The 18,792-nt window shown below is 42.4% G+C and overlaps 1 protein-coding gene across 1 annotated transcript in view; it reads right to left on the reverse strand.

Annotated features, from left to right (window-relative positions):
* The window catches only part of LOC114566505 (complement C1q-like protein 4), a 40,487-nt gene extending 22,538 nt beyond the window's left edge, over positions 1 to 17,949 (reverse strand). Inside the window, exons 1-2 of the mRNA XM_028595020.1 lie at positions 17,717 to 17,949; positions 17,225 to 17,338 (exon numbers count right to left, since the gene is read on the reverse strand). Of these exons, the coding sequence (XP_028450821.1) occupies positions 17,225 to 17,338; positions 17,717 to 17,873 (271 nt within the window). The 5' untranslated portion in view covers positions 17,874 to 17,949. The remainder of the gene's footprint in view (positions 1 to 17,224; positions 17,339 to 17,716) is intronic.
* Positions 17,950 to 18,792: the final 843 nt, after the last annotated feature.

Consider the following 18,792-nt stretch of genomic DNA (forward strand, 5'->3'; position numbering starts at 1 on the left):
TAGCTGAAGCGGGCCAACATACTGTAGCTTCTGTAGCTTCTGCTAGCTGTCCTCCGGTGACCCCGAGCAGCTGGGCGAGTGGGTGACTGTCCGAGGAAAGCGTAGCGTCAGATCTAGACCAGGGAGTGCACATGATGACGGTCGCTCTAAACCGGAGCGTCTTCGCCTCTCTAACAGTTTCTCCCTACTCAGTGATACACCCGCTGAGAAGCCAGCTCTGGTTATTGGGAGCTCTATACTGCGATATGTGAAGCCAGCTCTGGTTATTGGGAGCTCTATACTGCGATATGTGAAGCCGGCTCTGGTTATTGGGAGCTCTATACTGCGATATGTGAAGCCAGCTCTGGTTATTGGGAGCTCTATACTGCGATATGTGAAGCCATCTCTGGTTATTGGGAGCTCTATACTGCGATATGTGAAGCCAGCTCTGGTTATTGGGAGCTCTATACTGCGATATGTGAAGCCAACTCTGGTTATTGGGAGCTCTATACTGCGATATGTGAAGCCAGCTCTGGTTATTGGGAGCTCTATACTGCAATATGTGAAGCCAGCTCTGGTTATTGGGAGCTCTATACTGCGATATGTGAAGCCAGCTCTGGTTATTGGGAGCTCTATACTGCAATATGTGAAGCCAGCTCTGGTTATTGGGAGCTCTATACTGCGATATGTGAAGCCGGCGGCCCCGGCGGCTACAGTACCTACGGTCATATGTGTCCCCGGGGCCAGAGCGGGCGATATAGAAACCCATCTAGAGCTGCTGGCTAAAAAGAACCGTAAATACAGTAAGATCATACTTCACGTAGGGGGTAATGGTCGTAAATCGGAGATCACTAAAATGAATGTTGAGTCACTTTGTGCATACGCAAAGACAATGTTGGACTCAGTAGTTTTCTCTGGACCCCTGCCAAACCTGACCAATGATGAAATGTACAGCCGTACGTCATCCTTCCACCGCTGGTTGTCGGGCTGGTGCCCAGCTAACGATGTGGGCTATGTGAATAACTGGGGGGCGTTCTGGGGAAAACCTGGTCTGATGGAGAGAGACGGCATTCATCCCACCTGGGATGGAGCAACTCTCATATCAAAAAATCTGACCGAGTTTATCAGACATAAACCATGACAACCCAAGTTTGATATTAGTAATCAGGGGTGCAGTACTACGCGCCCCTCGGCGCTTCTGTTGGAGCAGTCGCCCACTCATAGTCTAATAAGCACGGTGTCTGTTCCCCGACTCAGATCAGTTAAATCAAAGGTAAACAAAAGATGCGCTATACTTAACAACCTAATTGGAATTAAATCGACTGCAACGATAGAACAAAATAGGAAAAGTAGATGTGGACTATTAAAGATTAGATCTCTGTCTTCTAAAGCATTATTGGTAAACGAGTTGATATCAGATAATAACATTGATTTATTTTGTCTTACTGAAACCTGGCTGGGCCATAAAGACTATGTTAGTCTTAATGAAGCCAATCCTCCCAGTCATATAAATACTAAAATTCCTAGAGGCTCAGGCCGAGGAGCGGGAGTTGCAGCCATCTTTGATTCAAGCCTGTTAATTAATCCTAAACCTAAACTAAAATATAACTCGTTTGAAAGTCTTGTTCTTAATCTTCAACATCCAAAATGGAAAACATTACAGCCAATTATATTCGTTGTTATTTACAGGGCTCCAGGTCCGTATTCTGAATTTTTATCTGAATTCTCAGAGTTTTTATCATGTTTAGTCCTTAAATCAGACCAAGTACTTATTGTAGGTGATTTTAATATCCATGTAGACGTTGACAATGATAGCCTTAGTACTGCTTTCAACTCATTACTGGATTCAATCGGTTTCAGTCAGAGTGTGCACAAGGCGACGCACTGTTTTATCCACACCCTCGACCTTGTGCTGGTATATGGTATTGAAATTGAGGATTTAATAATATTTCCGCAGAATTCGGTATTATCAGATCATTCTTTAATTACTTTCGAATTCTTACTACCTGACTATATTAAATTAGATAAAAGCTTCTACACCAGATGCCTATCTGACAGTGCTATAGCTAAATTTAAAGAAGATATTCCAACAGCATTCCACTCTATGTCATGCCTTAACATAACAGAGGACCTCTATGTTAACCTCAGTCCCTCTCAAATTGATACATTTGTAGACGGTGCTACGACTTGCCTACGGACGACCTTAGACTCCGTTGCTCCCCTGAAAAAAAAGATGATGAAGCAAAGGAAATTAGCTCCTTGGTATAACTCCCAAACTCGCAAATAAAAAAAAATCTCGCGAAACCTCGAAAGTAAGTGGCGTTCCACCAAAGTGGAAGAATCTCGTTTGGACTGGCAAGAAAGTCTCAAAACCTATAGGAAGGCCCTAAGAAAGGCCAGATCAGACTATTACTCTTCACTAATAGAAGAAAATAAGAACTACCCAAGGTTTCTTTTCAGCACTGTAGCCAGGCTGACAGATAGCCACAGCTCTACTGAGCCATCTATTCCTCTAGCTCTGAGTAGAGCTTCATGAGCTTCTTTAATGATAAAATTATGACAATTAGAGATAAAATTCATCACCTTTTGCCCTCAACTTCTAACGGTTCACCTTTAAATGCAGGACCGCTAGAAAGAACGACTAGTCCCGACATATACTTAGACTGCTTTTATCCTATAGACCTTCAACAATTAATGTTAAAGATATCCTCAGCTAAGCCATCTACCTGTCTCTTAGACCCCATCCCAACGAGACTACTCAAAGAAGCGTTACCCATGGTTAACACTTCATTACTAGATATGATCAATATGTCCTTATTAACAGGTTATGTACCGCAGTCATTTAAAATAGCTGTGATAAAACCTCTTCTAAAAAAACCAACCTCAATCCTGAGGTCTTAGCAAACTATAGACCTATATCTAACCTTCCCTTTCTATCAAAGATCCTTGAGAAAGTAGTTGCTAATCAGTTATGTGATTTTCTACATAGCAATAGTTTATTTGATGACTTTAAATCAGGATTTAGAAAGCATCATAGCACAGAGACGGCACTTGTGAAAATTACTGCTGCAGACAAAGGACTTGTCTCCATTCTTGTTTTACTAGATCTTAGTGCTGCATTTGACACTATTGACCATTCAATCCTGTTACAGAGATTGGAAAACTTGGTTGGCATTAAAGGAATTGCTCTAAGCTGGTTTAAGTCCTATTTCTCTGATCAATCTCCAAGTACGCTAAAGTTAGCCATGGCGTTCCTCAAAGCTCAGTGCTTGGACCAATTCTATTCTCCTTATATATGCTTCCTTTAGGCAATATTATTAGGAAAGACTCAATTAACTTTCACTGTTATGCGGATGACACCCAATTATACTTGTCAATCAAATCAGACGAAACTAGTCAGCTAGCTAAACTTCAAGCGTGCATTAAAGATATAACATCCTGGATGACCTATAATTTTCTGATGTTAAACTCTAACAAAACTGAAGTTATTGTGCTGGGTCTTAAACACCTCCAAACCTCATTATCTAAAGACATAGCTACTCTGGATGGTATTGTTCTGGCCTCCAGCACTACTGTCAGAAATCTAGGGGTTATTTTTGATCAGGATATATCCTTTAATGCCCATCTAAAACAAACCTCAAGAACAGCCTTTTTCATCTTCGTAACATTGCCAAAATTAGGAATATCCTGTCTCAAAACAATGCTGAAAAACTAGTCCATGCATTTGTTACTTCCAGGCTGGACTATTGTAATTCCCTACTGTCAGGTTGTTCAAATATGTCCCTTAAGACTTTCCAGCTGATCCAGAATGCTGCAGCGCGTGTTCTCACAAGAACTAAGAAAAGAGATCATATTTCTCCTGTATTAGCTTCTCTGCATTGGCTTCCTGTAAAATCCAGGATTGATTTTAAAATCCTTCTCCTGACCTCCAAAGCTCTAAATGGTCTAGCACCATCATATCTAGAAGAGCTCCTAATACCTTATTGTCCCACTAGAGCACTGCGCTCCCAGAATGCAGAGTTACTTGTGGTACCTAGAGTCTCTAAAAGTAGAATGGGAGCCACAGCCTTCAGCTATCAGGCTCCTCTCCTATGGAACCAGCTCCCAGTCTGGGTTCGGGGGGCAGACACTGTCACCTCATTCAAGAATGAACTTAAAACTCTCCTATTTGATAAAGCTTATAGTTACGGAGTGAGGAGTTGCAGTGTCCACCTAACTGGCCCACCTGCTTCTCTTCATAATTGTTAGATTAATAACATATAACAAAAGTAGAGGGAGGCAGGCCAGCAAAGCCCGATCCGGCAGGGGAGAGTTCCAAGCCCAAACAGGCTACCTCTCCTTATGTCCTGTCTCTCTTAGTTACGCTGTTATAGTTTTAGACTGCCGGGGGACTTCCTTACTTCCTTTGACACACTGAGCTGCTTTCTCCTCTCCCTTTCTATTACCATTTGTGTGCATCCCGTCCCAGAAATGGTTGTTACTAATCCTAGCTTCTGGGGAGTTTACTTTTACTCTTTAAGTTTAATCCTTATAGTCTAGACGGATTTCAGAAAAAAGGCCTTCTATAAGAAGTGAGGAGCATTTATGGGTACAAGTCGGGAACCGGCCTACTTTACATATTTCAAGGGTGCTGAGTCCAAAAAACATGGTACCCAAGCGAAATTTTGAGTTTTTGACCTTCTAATTTGTATATCAAAATGGCCGCCAAATTGCCTATCTTGTTCAGTCGTTGGACCATTTTCCCCTAGTTTTTTTGTAAGTAGGCAATCAAAGATGAGGAAATTAAGTTTCTAGATCGATAGTCAAGGGTCAGAGCAAGGATATAGTGGAGGCCCACTGCCTTTTTTATGTATATACATGCAAATGTACAACTTCTAAGGTGGAATTAAGCATTATATGTGTCATTTTTAAGGCAAGACACTATAGGTGAATAGGGAATTTTTTTTAACTAGCAGATATCACCATGAAACTCTGCCAGTTGATTACTTACATTAAGATGAGAAAGAAATGTATTACAAGTTTTCTGTAATTTAATGTTTAAATATGCAAATTAGGCATTATCTAATGAAATATGCGCTCATTTGCATATATTTTAAAAACAAAATCTGAGTATTGGATAAAGCCACGTTCAAAATTATTTTTTCATTGTGTTCACATATTAGATGGGGAAAAAAGTACAGAGGGATTTATGGATATCTACTTTTGTTATCCTGTTAATCAGAATATACTGTCAATAGCCTTAAAAAAACGATTTTCGCCATGTTTTTTGGAATACAATGTTATAAATCAGGCTAGGAATAATATATTTACAAATCCTTCTGTAATTGTCTTCATAATATATCTAGGTACACGACTGGGAGGTTTGGTGTATAATGGTGCTACTGAAGTGGAGATTTCGTTCTTGGAGTATGAGAGAAAAGTCATTTTGAGAAAACGGGCTTTAAAGATTTTTATAGCAAAATTCCACAAATTTCTAATGAAAGCCATGAATTACAGACACATATCCCTTCAGGTCCAAGTAAGATCCATGTATCACACTGTTTAACATCCAAAATTCATTATTGCTTCATCCATCACTGATCATAACATCCAAAACAACACATCAACATGGCCTTCAACTGAAGACCATTACATCACAAACTTCAAACTGGCAGAACACAACCATTACACAGTCTAGTTCCCCCAAGTTAGTTTACAGTCTACATATCCATGCCAGTGCCATATGTAGGGCCCTCCTCCATCTCCTGCTGATGTATTTTCACTATTCTGGCTGTGCTTACACTTTTACTGCTCTGCTTTCCACTGGTGGAATGGACACTATTGGCTTTTGAGATCCTAACCATGTCATCATCCTTTATTGCATTAACAGTCTGTGCTCTGAAGCCACAATTTCATCCACCAGCTGGGTCAGACAGAGATGCACGTCCTCCTCCACTGGGAAAAACTATCTTCACTACGAGATTTACACCTTGGAAAAATAGCCTCCTAGGAGAGGGAACAGCAGCTCTACTGACAGCTAACTATGTATCTGCCTGCCACAGCCTGAGGGACTCACAACCACTTAGGATCCCAAAATTACAGATTTGTTTAGTATTTTATAATAATTATAGTAGAATAGTATATATGTGACACCTACATATTTAATATATGACATGTAGGCTATGAATTTCTGTAAACTGCTTGGAGAGAGGGAGAGAGAGAGAGAGTCAGTCTGATTACCACCGCTGTCTGAAAACTCCTATTTAGACATTGACGTACTATGTGAAGGTATTTCATCATCTGCTGTCTCAGTGTGTAATCCCCTGCTGGGTCTTCTTGCTAATAACAACTGTTTTCGTCTTCTCTGAGGAGATTTTCGACCGTTTTCGACGCATTTATTTTGACATTCTGAACTACCGCGGAAATGTCAGAGCACGTCACGTGACCATTCTAAGCGAATCACGTTGTCAGGAATTGTCATCAGCCAATGAGATTGCGCATTTAGAGTTAAATCCCCCCTTTTACTTTCACGATTGGTTGCTGATAAAAAGGAAATGACCATATTTGGATCTGACAGCGTTGTAGAGGAGAGAGTCATATTTATGTTGGCCTTAAAAAATGACACAAATAATGCTTAATTTCACCTTAAAAGTTGGTATTTTGCATATATACATAAAAAAGGCAGTGAGCCTCCACTATATCCTTGCTCTGACCCTTGACTATCGATCTAGAAACTTAATTTCCTCATCTTTGATTGCCTACTTACAAAAAAACTAGGGGAAAATGGTCCAACGACTGAGAGAGATAGGCAATTTGGCGGCCATTTTGATATGCAAATTAGAAGGTCAAAAACTCACAATTTTGCTTGGGTACCAGTTTTTTTGGACTTAGCACCCTTGAAATATGTAAAGTAGGCCGGTTCCCGACTTGTACCCATAAATGCTCCTCACTTTCACTTTTTGGGTACATCTCGTCTAGACTATTATGTTTTTTCCCCCAGCGTATTTCCTTGGAGAACGTTGGCACCAAGATCCTGGTTCCAGCTGTCGCCGTGGTCCTGCTGCACTCCCTGCTGAGCTCAGCGGTGCCCTGCAATGTCATGCTGCTTCGTGCTGAACCCTGCAGCTTCCTGCTGCTTCCTGCTGAACCCTGCTGCTTCCTGCTGAACCCTGCTGCTTCCTGCTGAACCCTGCTGCTTCCTGCTGCTTCCTGCTGAACCCTGCTGCCTCCTGCTGCTTCCTGCTGCTTCCTGCTGAACCCTGCTGCTTCCTGCTGCTTCCTGCTGAACCCTGCTGCCTCCTGCTGCTTCCTGCTGCTTCCTGTTGAACCCTGCTGCTTCCTGCTGAACCCTGCTGCTTCCTGCTACGTCCATCCATGCTCTGCTGGGCCACGCTACATCCTGTAACGCCCTGCAGCACCCTGATATGGCATGAACTACTACGATTACCATTTGAAGTCACTGTTCCATTATTAATTCGACTATTATCGCCACTCTTCATCACACCCCCAACCGGCCCGTCAGACACCTCCTACCAAGAGCCTGGGTCTGTCCCAGGTTTCTTCCCAAGAGGGAGTTTTTCCTCGCCACTGTCGCACTGCTTGCTCTTGAGGGAATTACTGTAATTGTTGGAATTGTTGGGGCTTTGTAAATTATAGAGTGTGGTCTAGACCTACTCTATCTGTAAAGTGTCTCGAGATAACTCTTGTTATGATTTGATACTATAAATAAAATTGAATTAAGAATTAAGAATAAAAAATATCCCGAATTAAAGAAATATTGTCAAATAGAGATCTACCTGGGACACAATACGTCTGATCCGGATGGATAACCTGACCCAACACTTCAGCCAATCTGCTTCCCATTGCCTTAGAAAGTATTTTATAATCACTGCAGAGAAGCAAGACAGGGCGCCAGTTCTTTATATCTGTGAGGTCCCCTTTTTTTGGAATAAGAGTGATCACCGCTCTTTGGCAACTCAACGGCAACTCAACGGCAACCCGCCCTCCGACAAGCTGTCCTTCAGTACCTCCAGCAGATCTACACCCATTTCCAACCAAAAAGCCTTATAGAAGTCAATGGGGAGGCCATCCATTCCTGGGGCCCTCCCAGACTCCATGCTTTGCAGGGCCTTATAAAGCTCTTCCAGGGTCAGCACCTCTTCAAGACCCTTATTGGCCTCCTCTGACACCTTTGGTAGGCTGTCAAGGAAAACGTTGTCCACACAACACTCTGACTTGAGCTCGCTCCTATACAGATTTTGATAAAAATTAACTGCTCTTCCCCGAATACCAGCAGCAGGATCTGACACTAATACTCCATCTTCGGAGCACAATCCATGAATAAACCATTTCTGACCATTCTTTTTTTCCAAATTGAAGAAGTATTGGGACGGTGCATCCCTCTGATCAATGCTTTGAAAGCGTGAACGAACCAGAGCCCCCTGTATTTTATGCCCCAGTAGATCCGCTAACTGAGCTTTCTTCTTTGAACAGGCTTCTAAATAATGAATCTCACCGGTAGATTGTACCAGATTTTGAAATTCAATTATCACTCCCTCCAAAAGCTCTGAGGAGCGAGTCAACTCCTTAGTAACGTTATGAGTATACTGTTGAGTAAACTGTCTGATTTGTATCTTACCAACATCCCACCACTGTTGCAATGAAGAAAAAGAAGACTTCTTTGCTCTGTGAACTTCCCAGAAGTACTTTTTCCTTAAAAAAATGATCACTCAACAAATTAGTATTAAAATGCCAGTAGGCGCTTTTTGGTTTTATTGAGCTTAAAATAAGCTTACAGTGCACCATACTGTGATCTGAAAAACTTACTGGTGTTATATAAGATTTATTCAAAATACTAAGATGGTGATTAAAACTGTAAAGTCTGTCCAGCCTAGCTAATGACATAACATTATCACGTGTGTGAAGCCAAGTGTACTGTCTAACATTACCATTTAAAGATCTCCAAATATCACATAAATCATACTTTTTACTAATATGAATTAAGCGTTTACGCGAAGCCAGATGAGGCTCCATGTGATTCCGATCTAGATTATTCTCAGTACAGTTGAAATCACCACCCAGGAACAAGAAGTCTTCAGAGCAACAGTTTTGTAGAGTTGAACATAATATGTCCAAAAAAAACATTCTTTCAACTGGTGCAGTTGGAACATATACACAAATAAAAACAAACACATAACCTTCAACAACAGCTCTTACTTTTAGAAGCCTACCTTTTACTATTTCATCAACATCATAAGAAATAGGACTAAAATTCTTTGTGAATAAAATGGCAACTCCCCCACTTATTGAAGTATTATGGCTTAACACGGGGATGCCATCAAACTCCCTCGCCCAGTCGGCAGCATTTTTCATGTCACTATGAGTTTCTTGTAATAAAACAACATTGATTTTCTTTTGCTTAATTACTTCATACTGTATATAGTAGCTCTTTTTCTAGAATCCCTTGCCCCATTAACATTCAAAGTAGCTACATGAACTTCACTCATAATAAAAAGGAAAAGAAAAGCCACCCAAATAGGTAAAAACCCATCAGCCATTCTACTTTCAAATGTAACCGACATCTCTGTTTAGATCAGTACTGAGACTCCTCACAATCTTCTTAAGTCGATAGACTTCTTTATTAGAAAAGCAACTCTCTGCCATTAGGCTTCTGGCTTTTCAGCGAACTGCTTAACATCAGGAAAATATTCCTGCACACGCACTCCTCTTTTATTTTTTGTTGATCTAAGGAATAACTTAATATCATGAAGTTCATACTCCCGACCACTAAGATCCCCCTGAGAAAGTGTCATACTGGAGTCAGAAGACCCACCATCACTTTACGTTTCCTGATCCACATTTTCTTCCACTTCACTCCTTTTACTTATTTTTGCATCAAACATTTAATCAATTATCTTCCTTTTATTAGAAGGTACTTTAAAATAAATGTCTTTCTCCACACCATCCATTCCACCTGCCTCCTTCAGAGTCACTGGACTATTCTCACTTTCTATTTGTTCATCACGTTTATCTTCAGAAACCGGTGCCACGCTCGGTACCTCCTCAACACTAGCCTCTGAAAGTGTAGCGGTGTGTATCGTCTCCGAGTGCTCACAGTGCAGCGAAGTCGACGCAACCACACTCTCACCGGGAACACCCGCCGCCGCCACAACCGAGCTCGGCCCCGGCAATTCCTCCTCAACCATGTCAGCCCCCCCATCCGCACCACCATCTCCTTTAGTGGTCCCATTCACTGCGTTTGCTTCCCTGTCTGAAACTTTGTCAGGACAGTTGCGAATTAAATGTCCAGTTCTACCGCAACCAAAACACTTTGATTTTGCGGTAGTGACAAAAATAACATATTCAAAGTTTTCAATTTGAAAATTGAGTGTCATATCTAGCTCACTATCATCCTGAATAATCATGTAAGCGAATTGCCTGAACGAAACAATGTGTTTCAACAACGGTGATCCGCAATTGATTGGGATCTTTGTGATCGGAGATAACAATTTTCCAAAGCGAGATAAAGCTTGCGTCAAAATTTCATCACTTACGAATGGTGGAACATTTGATAAAGTGACTCTTTTAGCTGGCAATGACAGAGGAAGAACAGAGACAAAATCACCACCAATGACTATTCCGTGTTCGACAACTTCATTGACTTTATCAACGCTATTAAGAAACACCACGACGGCACCATTCATCCTGGAGGCAGATAACACGCTCTCATGCCCCACAACCTCACCAACAGCAAGACAACATTCCTCCACACTCGCCGCCGCGTCTACTTTAACCGCATTACGCCGCGTGAGTTAACTCAAACCCTGCCCGCGTCCCCGATAAAGTGGATAGCACGCGGCCCAACAAAGAACTAAAAAAAAGAAAAGACCAGCAAACCAACAAGGGGAAAAGATGGAGACAAGAAACATCAGCTTCACTCACAAACTCTCCAGTCACGCTCACACTCCTTCAACTCGCACCCAGACACATCGGAAGTGAGAGCGAGAGAGAGAGAGAGAGAGAGAGAGAGAGAGAGAGAGAGAGAGAGAGAGAGAGACACCTGGCCCACCACCCTAACCTCAACATCCACAGCCTTTATGACATTGTCCACCTCCACAAAGATACCGTCAGCACCTTTGCAAAGAAATTAAAAGATGTGGCTTTAGGACGCAACCAAGGAAGCCCCCCCAGGACCAACAGACGGAGCAGCTTCCACCCATCCGGCCTGATGAGGTCACCACCTCACAGACCCAGCCCCCATCACCCTGCACCACCTCACAGACCCAGCCCCCATCACCCTGCACCACCTCACAGACCCAGCCCCCATCACCCTGCACCACCTCACAGACCCAGCCCCCATCACCCTGCACCACCTCACAGACCCAGCCCCCATCACCCTGCACCACCTCACAGACCCAGCCCCCATCACCCTCCACCACCTCACAGACCCAGCATACACCCTGCACCACCTCACAGACCCAGCCCCCATCACCCTGCACCACCTCACAGACCCAGCCCCCATCACCCTGCACCACCTCACAGACCCAGCCCCCATCACCCTCCACCTTCTTATGGACAAGGCATTAAAACTGTATTTGCATTCATATTTGCTAACAATGAAGCCATTTCCTGTCTCCATGTGGAATATTCAGGGCCTTAACTCTTCATTGTTTGGATGTAAAAGTGAAACCTCTGAATTCAAAGACAACACCAAAGACACAGACATCATCATCCTCCGTGTAGACCCGGCTCTGTCACTCACTGCCCCCCAAACTACAGAGAAATCATTCTGTCATCAGTCAAACTCCCTACTGTTAAAAGAGGGAGGGACTCAGGAGGGATTATTATCTGGTACAAAGATGAAATCTCAAAGTACATCACCCCTATAAAATATATATATATATATATATATATATATATATATATATATATATATATATATATATATATATATATATGACATTTATGACATAATTAAATCAATGTACACTAACAATAAGTGCAGTATTAAAATTGGCAACAAAAGAACAACATCCTTCTATCAGAAGCGTGGAGTGAGACAGGGTTGCTGTCTGAGTCCCACTCTATTCAACATCTATATAAACCAGCTGGCCACCATCCTAGAGACATCTGCAGCACCTGGTCTCACTCTACACGACTCTGAGATCAAGTTCCTGCTCTACGCAGATTACCTGGTTCTGTTGTCCCCTACAGAACAGGGCCTACAGCAGAACCTGGACCTGCTGGAGCAGTACTGCCAAACCTGGGCCCTGGCAGTAAACACTCAAAAGACAATGACTTTTCAAAAAAGATCCAGATCTCAAGGAAACACATGCAGCTTCACATTAGGAACACATAAATTAGACAACTGTAGGGGAGAGTGGGGTGATTTGTGCCAGGGGGGAAGTTATTCCACCCCTTGTTTTTGGAAAACCATAGAATAAATTGGTCATGTGACCACATCATTTTGAAAAGCCATCCATTTTACTCATCCTCCAAAGAAGGGAGTCACATGGCATGAGAAGTAAGCACATTGTAGCTCAAAAAACTTTTTTTCCTTTCAAAGTAAAATTTCTCTGATTAAAGTTTTTTGATCTTAGTGTCCGAACAATTATAGAAAAGTTTGAAAACATTTCACACATGTTTTACTGCTTTAGCAGGCTACACAATGAGTCTATAGAGTTAGCATGATGTTAGCTCTTAACTGCTGGATCATGCTAGTTTTTCAAACTTGGGGGTCTGGGGTGATTTGTGCCAAAGGGGGTCTGGGGTGATTTGTGCCAAAGGGCCTGGGTTAAGTTGTGCCAGTGATGAAGGAGTCATCACTAGAGGTGATGTCCTCAAGAAACTACCCACACCCCAAAAACTTGGTGGTACAGCCAGAAGGGAGCAGCATTGACAAGTGGGATGTTAAGTAGTAGGCCAGATCCAGACCACCTAAACCTACATACTCACAGGGGATAATCTGGAGACGTGAGGAGATGGGCATGCCTCATCAGTGTTTGATTTAGGCCTACCTGCCATTTGTTTAATTTAGCTAACACTGATTTCATTTTTGAGTTTTGAGTTATTAAAGAGACGTTTTATTAAGTTTTCGAGTGGCCTAAGTCACAATAGGATGTTTAGAAATTAGCCTAGTCACTTTATTCTTATATGTTACATAATTGACAGACAGCGTTCAATGTATGTAAACAGGCATCTATTGCCAAAGCCTTTTTGCCTGAAATGATTCACAAATATCACATATTGTGTATTTAAGTTTTTTGTGTTTTCCCAAATTACAAAATATGACTTATTCCAACAGTTTAATAGGGTGACAATATCTAAATAACCTTAAATGAGTCATTTTGTATTGCATTTGTCTTGCTTTCATATAGCATTACATTTCATAACGTTAAAATGTTCTGTTTTACTTCAGAAATCACTGGCACAATTTACCCCAACGTATTCCCCCCAAAGGCACAACTTACCCCGCATCAGAGGCAAGTTGTGCCACGAGACCACTTTTTTTCCCAAAAGCTATATTTCTGAAACAATTTATTTCAGATCTAAAGTTATTGTTCTCAGGGATGCACTACATCCTGAAATATATGTACATCCTTAAGTTGAAGGCATTACTGTCATGGCTTCACTTTAAAGTCACTAAAAACTGGCACAACTCTCCCCACTTTCCCCTACACATTACAATTATTTAGGACTGAAAAAAAGTTCCACTGGAAGTTTTAACCCAGCGATAATGGAGCTGAGAGAGAAAGCATGCAGGGCATTTTTACGTAATAAAAAGTCAAATCTACATTATAATCCCAATTAGAATCTGGCTCAAATTATTTGAATCTGTAATAGAACCAATTCTCCTCTATTGTAGTGAGGTACAACGCCTGCAGAGCTGAATTAGGCCAATTCCCATTATTCATCAAAATTCAAAAACGTGCAATCAAATATTGGCTACATCTAAAAAACAGTGACTCCCCACTCCTATCAACAGAAAGCCCTGCAACACCAAGAGCTGAGCAAAGAGAAGACTCCCCTCACTCAGCTGGTCCTGATGCTCAGTTCACTTCCTGACCCGGTTCTGCCTCAGGACCAGTCTGGGAACCAACCAATCAGAGTTAACCAAAGTATAACACAACAGAAACAAAACTACATCACCATCTGGAACACACAAACAGAAGCACAAAGCAAAATGCAGTGCTACCTGTCCCTAAAGAGAGAGTACAGTGCTACCTTTCCCTAAAGAGAGAGTCCAGTGCCACCTGTCCCTAAAGAGAGAGTACAGTGCTACCTGTCCCTAAAGAGAGAGTCCAGTGCTACCTGTCCCTAAAGAGAGAGTAAAGTGCTACCTGTCCCTAAAGAGAGAGTAAAGTGCTACCTGTCCCTAAAGAGAGAGTAAAGTGCTACCTGTCCCTAAAGAGAGAGTACAGTGCTACCTGTCCCTAAAGAGAGAGTAAAGTGCTACCTGTCCCTAAAGAGAGAGTCCAGTGCTACCTGTCCCTAAAGAGAGAGTCCAGTGCTACCTGTCCCTAAAGAGAGAGTCCAGTGCTACCTGTCCCTAAAGAGAGAGTAAAGTGCTACCTGTCCCTAAAGAGAGAGTAAAGTGCTACCTGTCCCTAAAGAGAGAGTCCAGTGCTACCTGTCCCTAAAGAGAGAGTCCAGTGCTACCTGTCCCTAAAGAGAGAGTCCAGTGCTACCTGTCCCTAAAGAGAGAGTAAAGTGCTACCTGTCCCTAAAGAGAGAGTCCAGTGCTACCTGTCCCTAAAGAGAGAGTACAGTACTACCTGTCCCTAAAGAGAGAGTAAAGTGCTACCTGTCCCTAAAGAGAGAGTACAGAGCTACCTGTCCCTAAAGAGAGAGTCCAGTGCTACCTGTCCCTAAAGAGAGAGTCCAGAGCTACCTGTCCCTAAAGAGAGAGTACAGTGCTACCTGTCCCTAAAGAGAGAGTACAGAGCTACCTGTCCCTAAAGAGAGAGTACAGAGCTACCTGTCCCTAAAGAGAGAGTCCAGTGCTATCTGTCCCTAAAGAGAGAGTCCAGTGCTACCTGTCTCTAAAGAGAGAGTCCAGTGCTACCTGTCCCTAAAGAGAGAGTCCAGTGCTACCTGTCCCTAAAGAGAGAGTCCAGAGCTACCTGTCCCTAAAGAGAGAGTACAGTGCTACCTGTCCCTAAAGAGAGAGTACAGAGCTACCTGTCCCTAAAGAGAGAGTACAGAGCTACCTGTCCCTAAAGAGAGAGTCCAGTGCTATCTGTCCCTAAAGAGAGAGTCCAGTGCTACCTGTCTCTAAAGAGAGAGTCCAGTGCTACCTGTCCCTAAAGAGAGAGTCCAGTGCTACCTGTCCCTAAAGAGAGAGTCCAGTGCTATCTGTCCCTAAAGAGAGAGTCCAGTGCTACCTGTCTCTAAAGAGAGAGTCCAGTGCTACCTGTCTCTAAAGAGAGAGTCCAGTGCTATCTGTCCCTAAAGAGAGAGTCCAGTGTGGTAGACTACTTGACCACAGTGACTGATACCAAACTAAGAACTACGTTGACCAAGTACAGACTCAGTGAGCACAGCCTGGCCATCGAGACAGCCCGCTACAAACAACAAAGACACACAGACACACACACACACACACACAAAGACACAGACAAACACACACACAAAGACACAGACACACACACAAAGCCACCGACACACACACACACACACACACACACACACACACACACACACACACACACACAGACACCTGTAATATTCTTGTTTTCATGTTGTTGTTGATACCCATCAGTGTTGTTCATATTGTTACATTGTGTTGACATGATTGTTGCTTTTATACGAATGTTAACCTAATGTTTATTGTTTGAATCCTACTGGACTACTGGATGTTAGTGTGTAACATGTTTCACTGTTTATGTGCTTTAGCAATACTGTATGTCAATATGGTCATGCTAATGAAGCCTCTTTGAATTTGAATTTGAGAGAGAGAGACAGAGACAGACAGAGAGAGACAAAGCAAAGAGAGAGAGAGAGAGAGAGAGAGAGAGACAGAGAGACAGACAGAGAGGGACAAAGCAAAGAGAGCGAGACAAAGAGAGAGAGAGAGAGACAGAGACAGAGAGAGAGAGAGACAAAGCAGTGAGAGAGAGAGACAGCGACAGAGAGAGAGAGAGAGATAGAGAGAGAGAGACTAAGCAGAGAGAGAGAGAGAGAGAGAGAGAGAGAGAGACAAAGAGAGAGAGAGAGACAGTGACAGAGAGAGAGACAGATAGAGAGACTAAGCAGAGAGAAAGAGAGAGAGAGAGACAGAGAGAGAGAGAGACAACGAGAGAGAGAGAGAGACAGAGACAGAGAGAGAGAGAGACAGAGAGACAGAGAGAGAGAGAGAAAGCAGAGAGAGAGACAGATAGAGAGAGAGACTAAGCAGAGAGAGAGAGAGAGAGAGAGAGAGAGAACGAGAGAGAGAGAGACAGAGACAGAGAGACAGAGAGAGAGAGAGAGACTAAGAGAGAGAGAGAGAGAGAGAGAGAGAGAGAGAGAGACAGAGAGAGAGAGAGAGACAGACAGAGAGAGAGAGAGACAAAGAGAGAGAGAGACAGAGACAGAGAGACAGAGAGAGAGAGAGAGAGACTAAGCCGAGAGAGAGAGAGAGAGAGACAGAGAGAGAGAGAGAGAGAGAGAGAGAGAGAGAGAGAGACAGAGAGAGAGAGAGAGAAAGAGAGAGAGAGACAGAGACAGAGAGACAGAGAGAGAGAGAGACTAAGCCGAGAGAGAGATAGAGAGAGAGAGAGACAGAGAGAGAGAGAGAGAGAGAGAGAGAGAGAGAGAGAGAGAGAGAGAGAGAGACAGAGAGAGAGAGAGAGAGAGAGAGAGAGAGAGAGAGAGAGAGAGAGAGAGAGAGAGAGAGAGAGAGACAGAGAGAGAGAGAGAGAGAGAGAGAGAGAGAGAGAGAGAGAGAGAGAGAGAGAGAGAGAGAGAGAGAGAGAGAGAGAGAGAGAACACTGTCATTTAAAAACTCATCAAACATTAAACTGATCATGTTGACTTCTATCTCCTCCAAAACATGAAGATCTATTGTGTGTAATTGAAGCTAAAAGCATGTGATCGTTACAGAAGAAAAGAGCAGCTGGTAGACTTTGTACCTTCTAGGAGTTACAATCTTCTAACTGCTAGAAGCAGCAGAGAGAAAGACACACTAGACGGACAGGAATTATCATTACAACCTCTGCAGTTTTCACTTATCTAGAATCAATTATATGTTGAACTTCATGCCACACATTTGAACAGAGAATAATACCTTGTAATTGTTGCTTCAGCCTGTCCACTTCATTCTTCTGCTTGTCCACTTCAGTCTTCTGCTTGTCCACTTCAGCCTTCAGCCTGTCCGCTTCAGCCTTCTGCTGTGCTTGACCTGCAAAATCAGAGACAGTTTCTTTGTCAGCTTCATTTTACTGCACCTTCACTTTCTTTGGGCTTGTTAAATATGAATATTTTCTAGTTTCGTCTCTCCTCTGTGACAGGAAACTGAATATCTCTGAGTTCTGGACAAAACAAGACATTTGAGGACATAATCCTGGGCTTTGGGAAACACTGATCCACATTTTAGAGACCAAACAACTGATCTATTCATCCAGATGATAATCCACACATTAATCCACAATGAAAATTATCTGTAGCTATTTGCAGCTCTACTTTGCTCCACTTTTCTCTACATAGAAAAATACTTATTTCTCTCCTTTTGGATATCTCTGAACTGCTATGACACGATGCAAACAGTTCATTACTGTACCTGTAGTCATGTCTGCCTTCAGTTGAACCAACGAGGCAGTCAGCTCTCTCAGCTCAGCGTAGATATCTGGAGCAGAAGCAGGCTGGATTTCAACACCTTCACTTGTGGAGACGCAGCCGAGCAGCAGCAACAGCGTAACACTCACAGAGATCTTCATTCTGTTGTATTATGACTTTGTTTTCCCGTCAGGATGCTGCTTTATATATTCTTGTTATGTTGAAAGTGTGGTCTCATAATGTTAGGATAATTATTAACTACATGAAAGTCTTGTCCTGTTATTCAGTCAGGCTGTTAGATTTCAGGAAGGGGGGTGACCAGTTTGATCAGGGAGGCTGATGACCTCATGTGGTAAGGTTAGTGAATGGAATTTGGCCTGATGGTAAACAGATGGCCAGTTTGCGTACATGACTGAGTGAAGGTCCATCCTTTCTGTGTATAAAACACATGAATAACAGAGAGGTTCAGTTGGTTTCTTCAGAAAATACTCAGGTCTTTTGATTTCATGTTATGCTATTATTATCTGAATATAACGTATTCTATCTAGAGGTTGACACATACAGTAAATATGCAATGTTAGCACTGTGAAACTCGTTCAGAATCAGAAAAGGTTTCATTGCCACAATAATAAATGTATGTGATACATACATGAAATAAACAAACATATTAAACACTAATATAAAATAAATAGTAAATACAGGAAAAACAAATAAATACATACAAATTAACAGTTGCATTAGATAAAGGGTTGAATGGATTGAGTGCAAAACTTTCAAAGAATAAAAGTATTTGCTATGGTCAGATGTAAAGTCCAAGATGAAGGTAAGGGAAGGTTAGTGCAAGTGTAGTGTGTTTGGGGGGTTATGAGTCAGTGTTTGGTGGGGGTCCGGAGCCTTGTTTGTGATGCTTATTGCAGAGGGGAAAAAACTTCTTTATAGTTATGTGCTTTATTATAATAGCATAACATGAAATTGTCTGAAGAAACCAACTGAACCTCTCTGTTATTCATGTGTTTTATACACAGAAAGGATGGACCTTCACTCAGTCACGTACGGTTTACCATCAGGCCAAATTCTATT

The sequence above is a fragment of the Perca flavescens genome, chromosome 13, assembly GCF_004354835.1.
Source record: "Perca flavescens isolate YP-PL-M2 chromosome 13, PFLA_1.0, whole genome shotgun sequence".
NCBI lineage: Eukaryota > Metazoa > Chordata > Actinopteri > Perciformes > Percidae > Perca > Perca flavescens.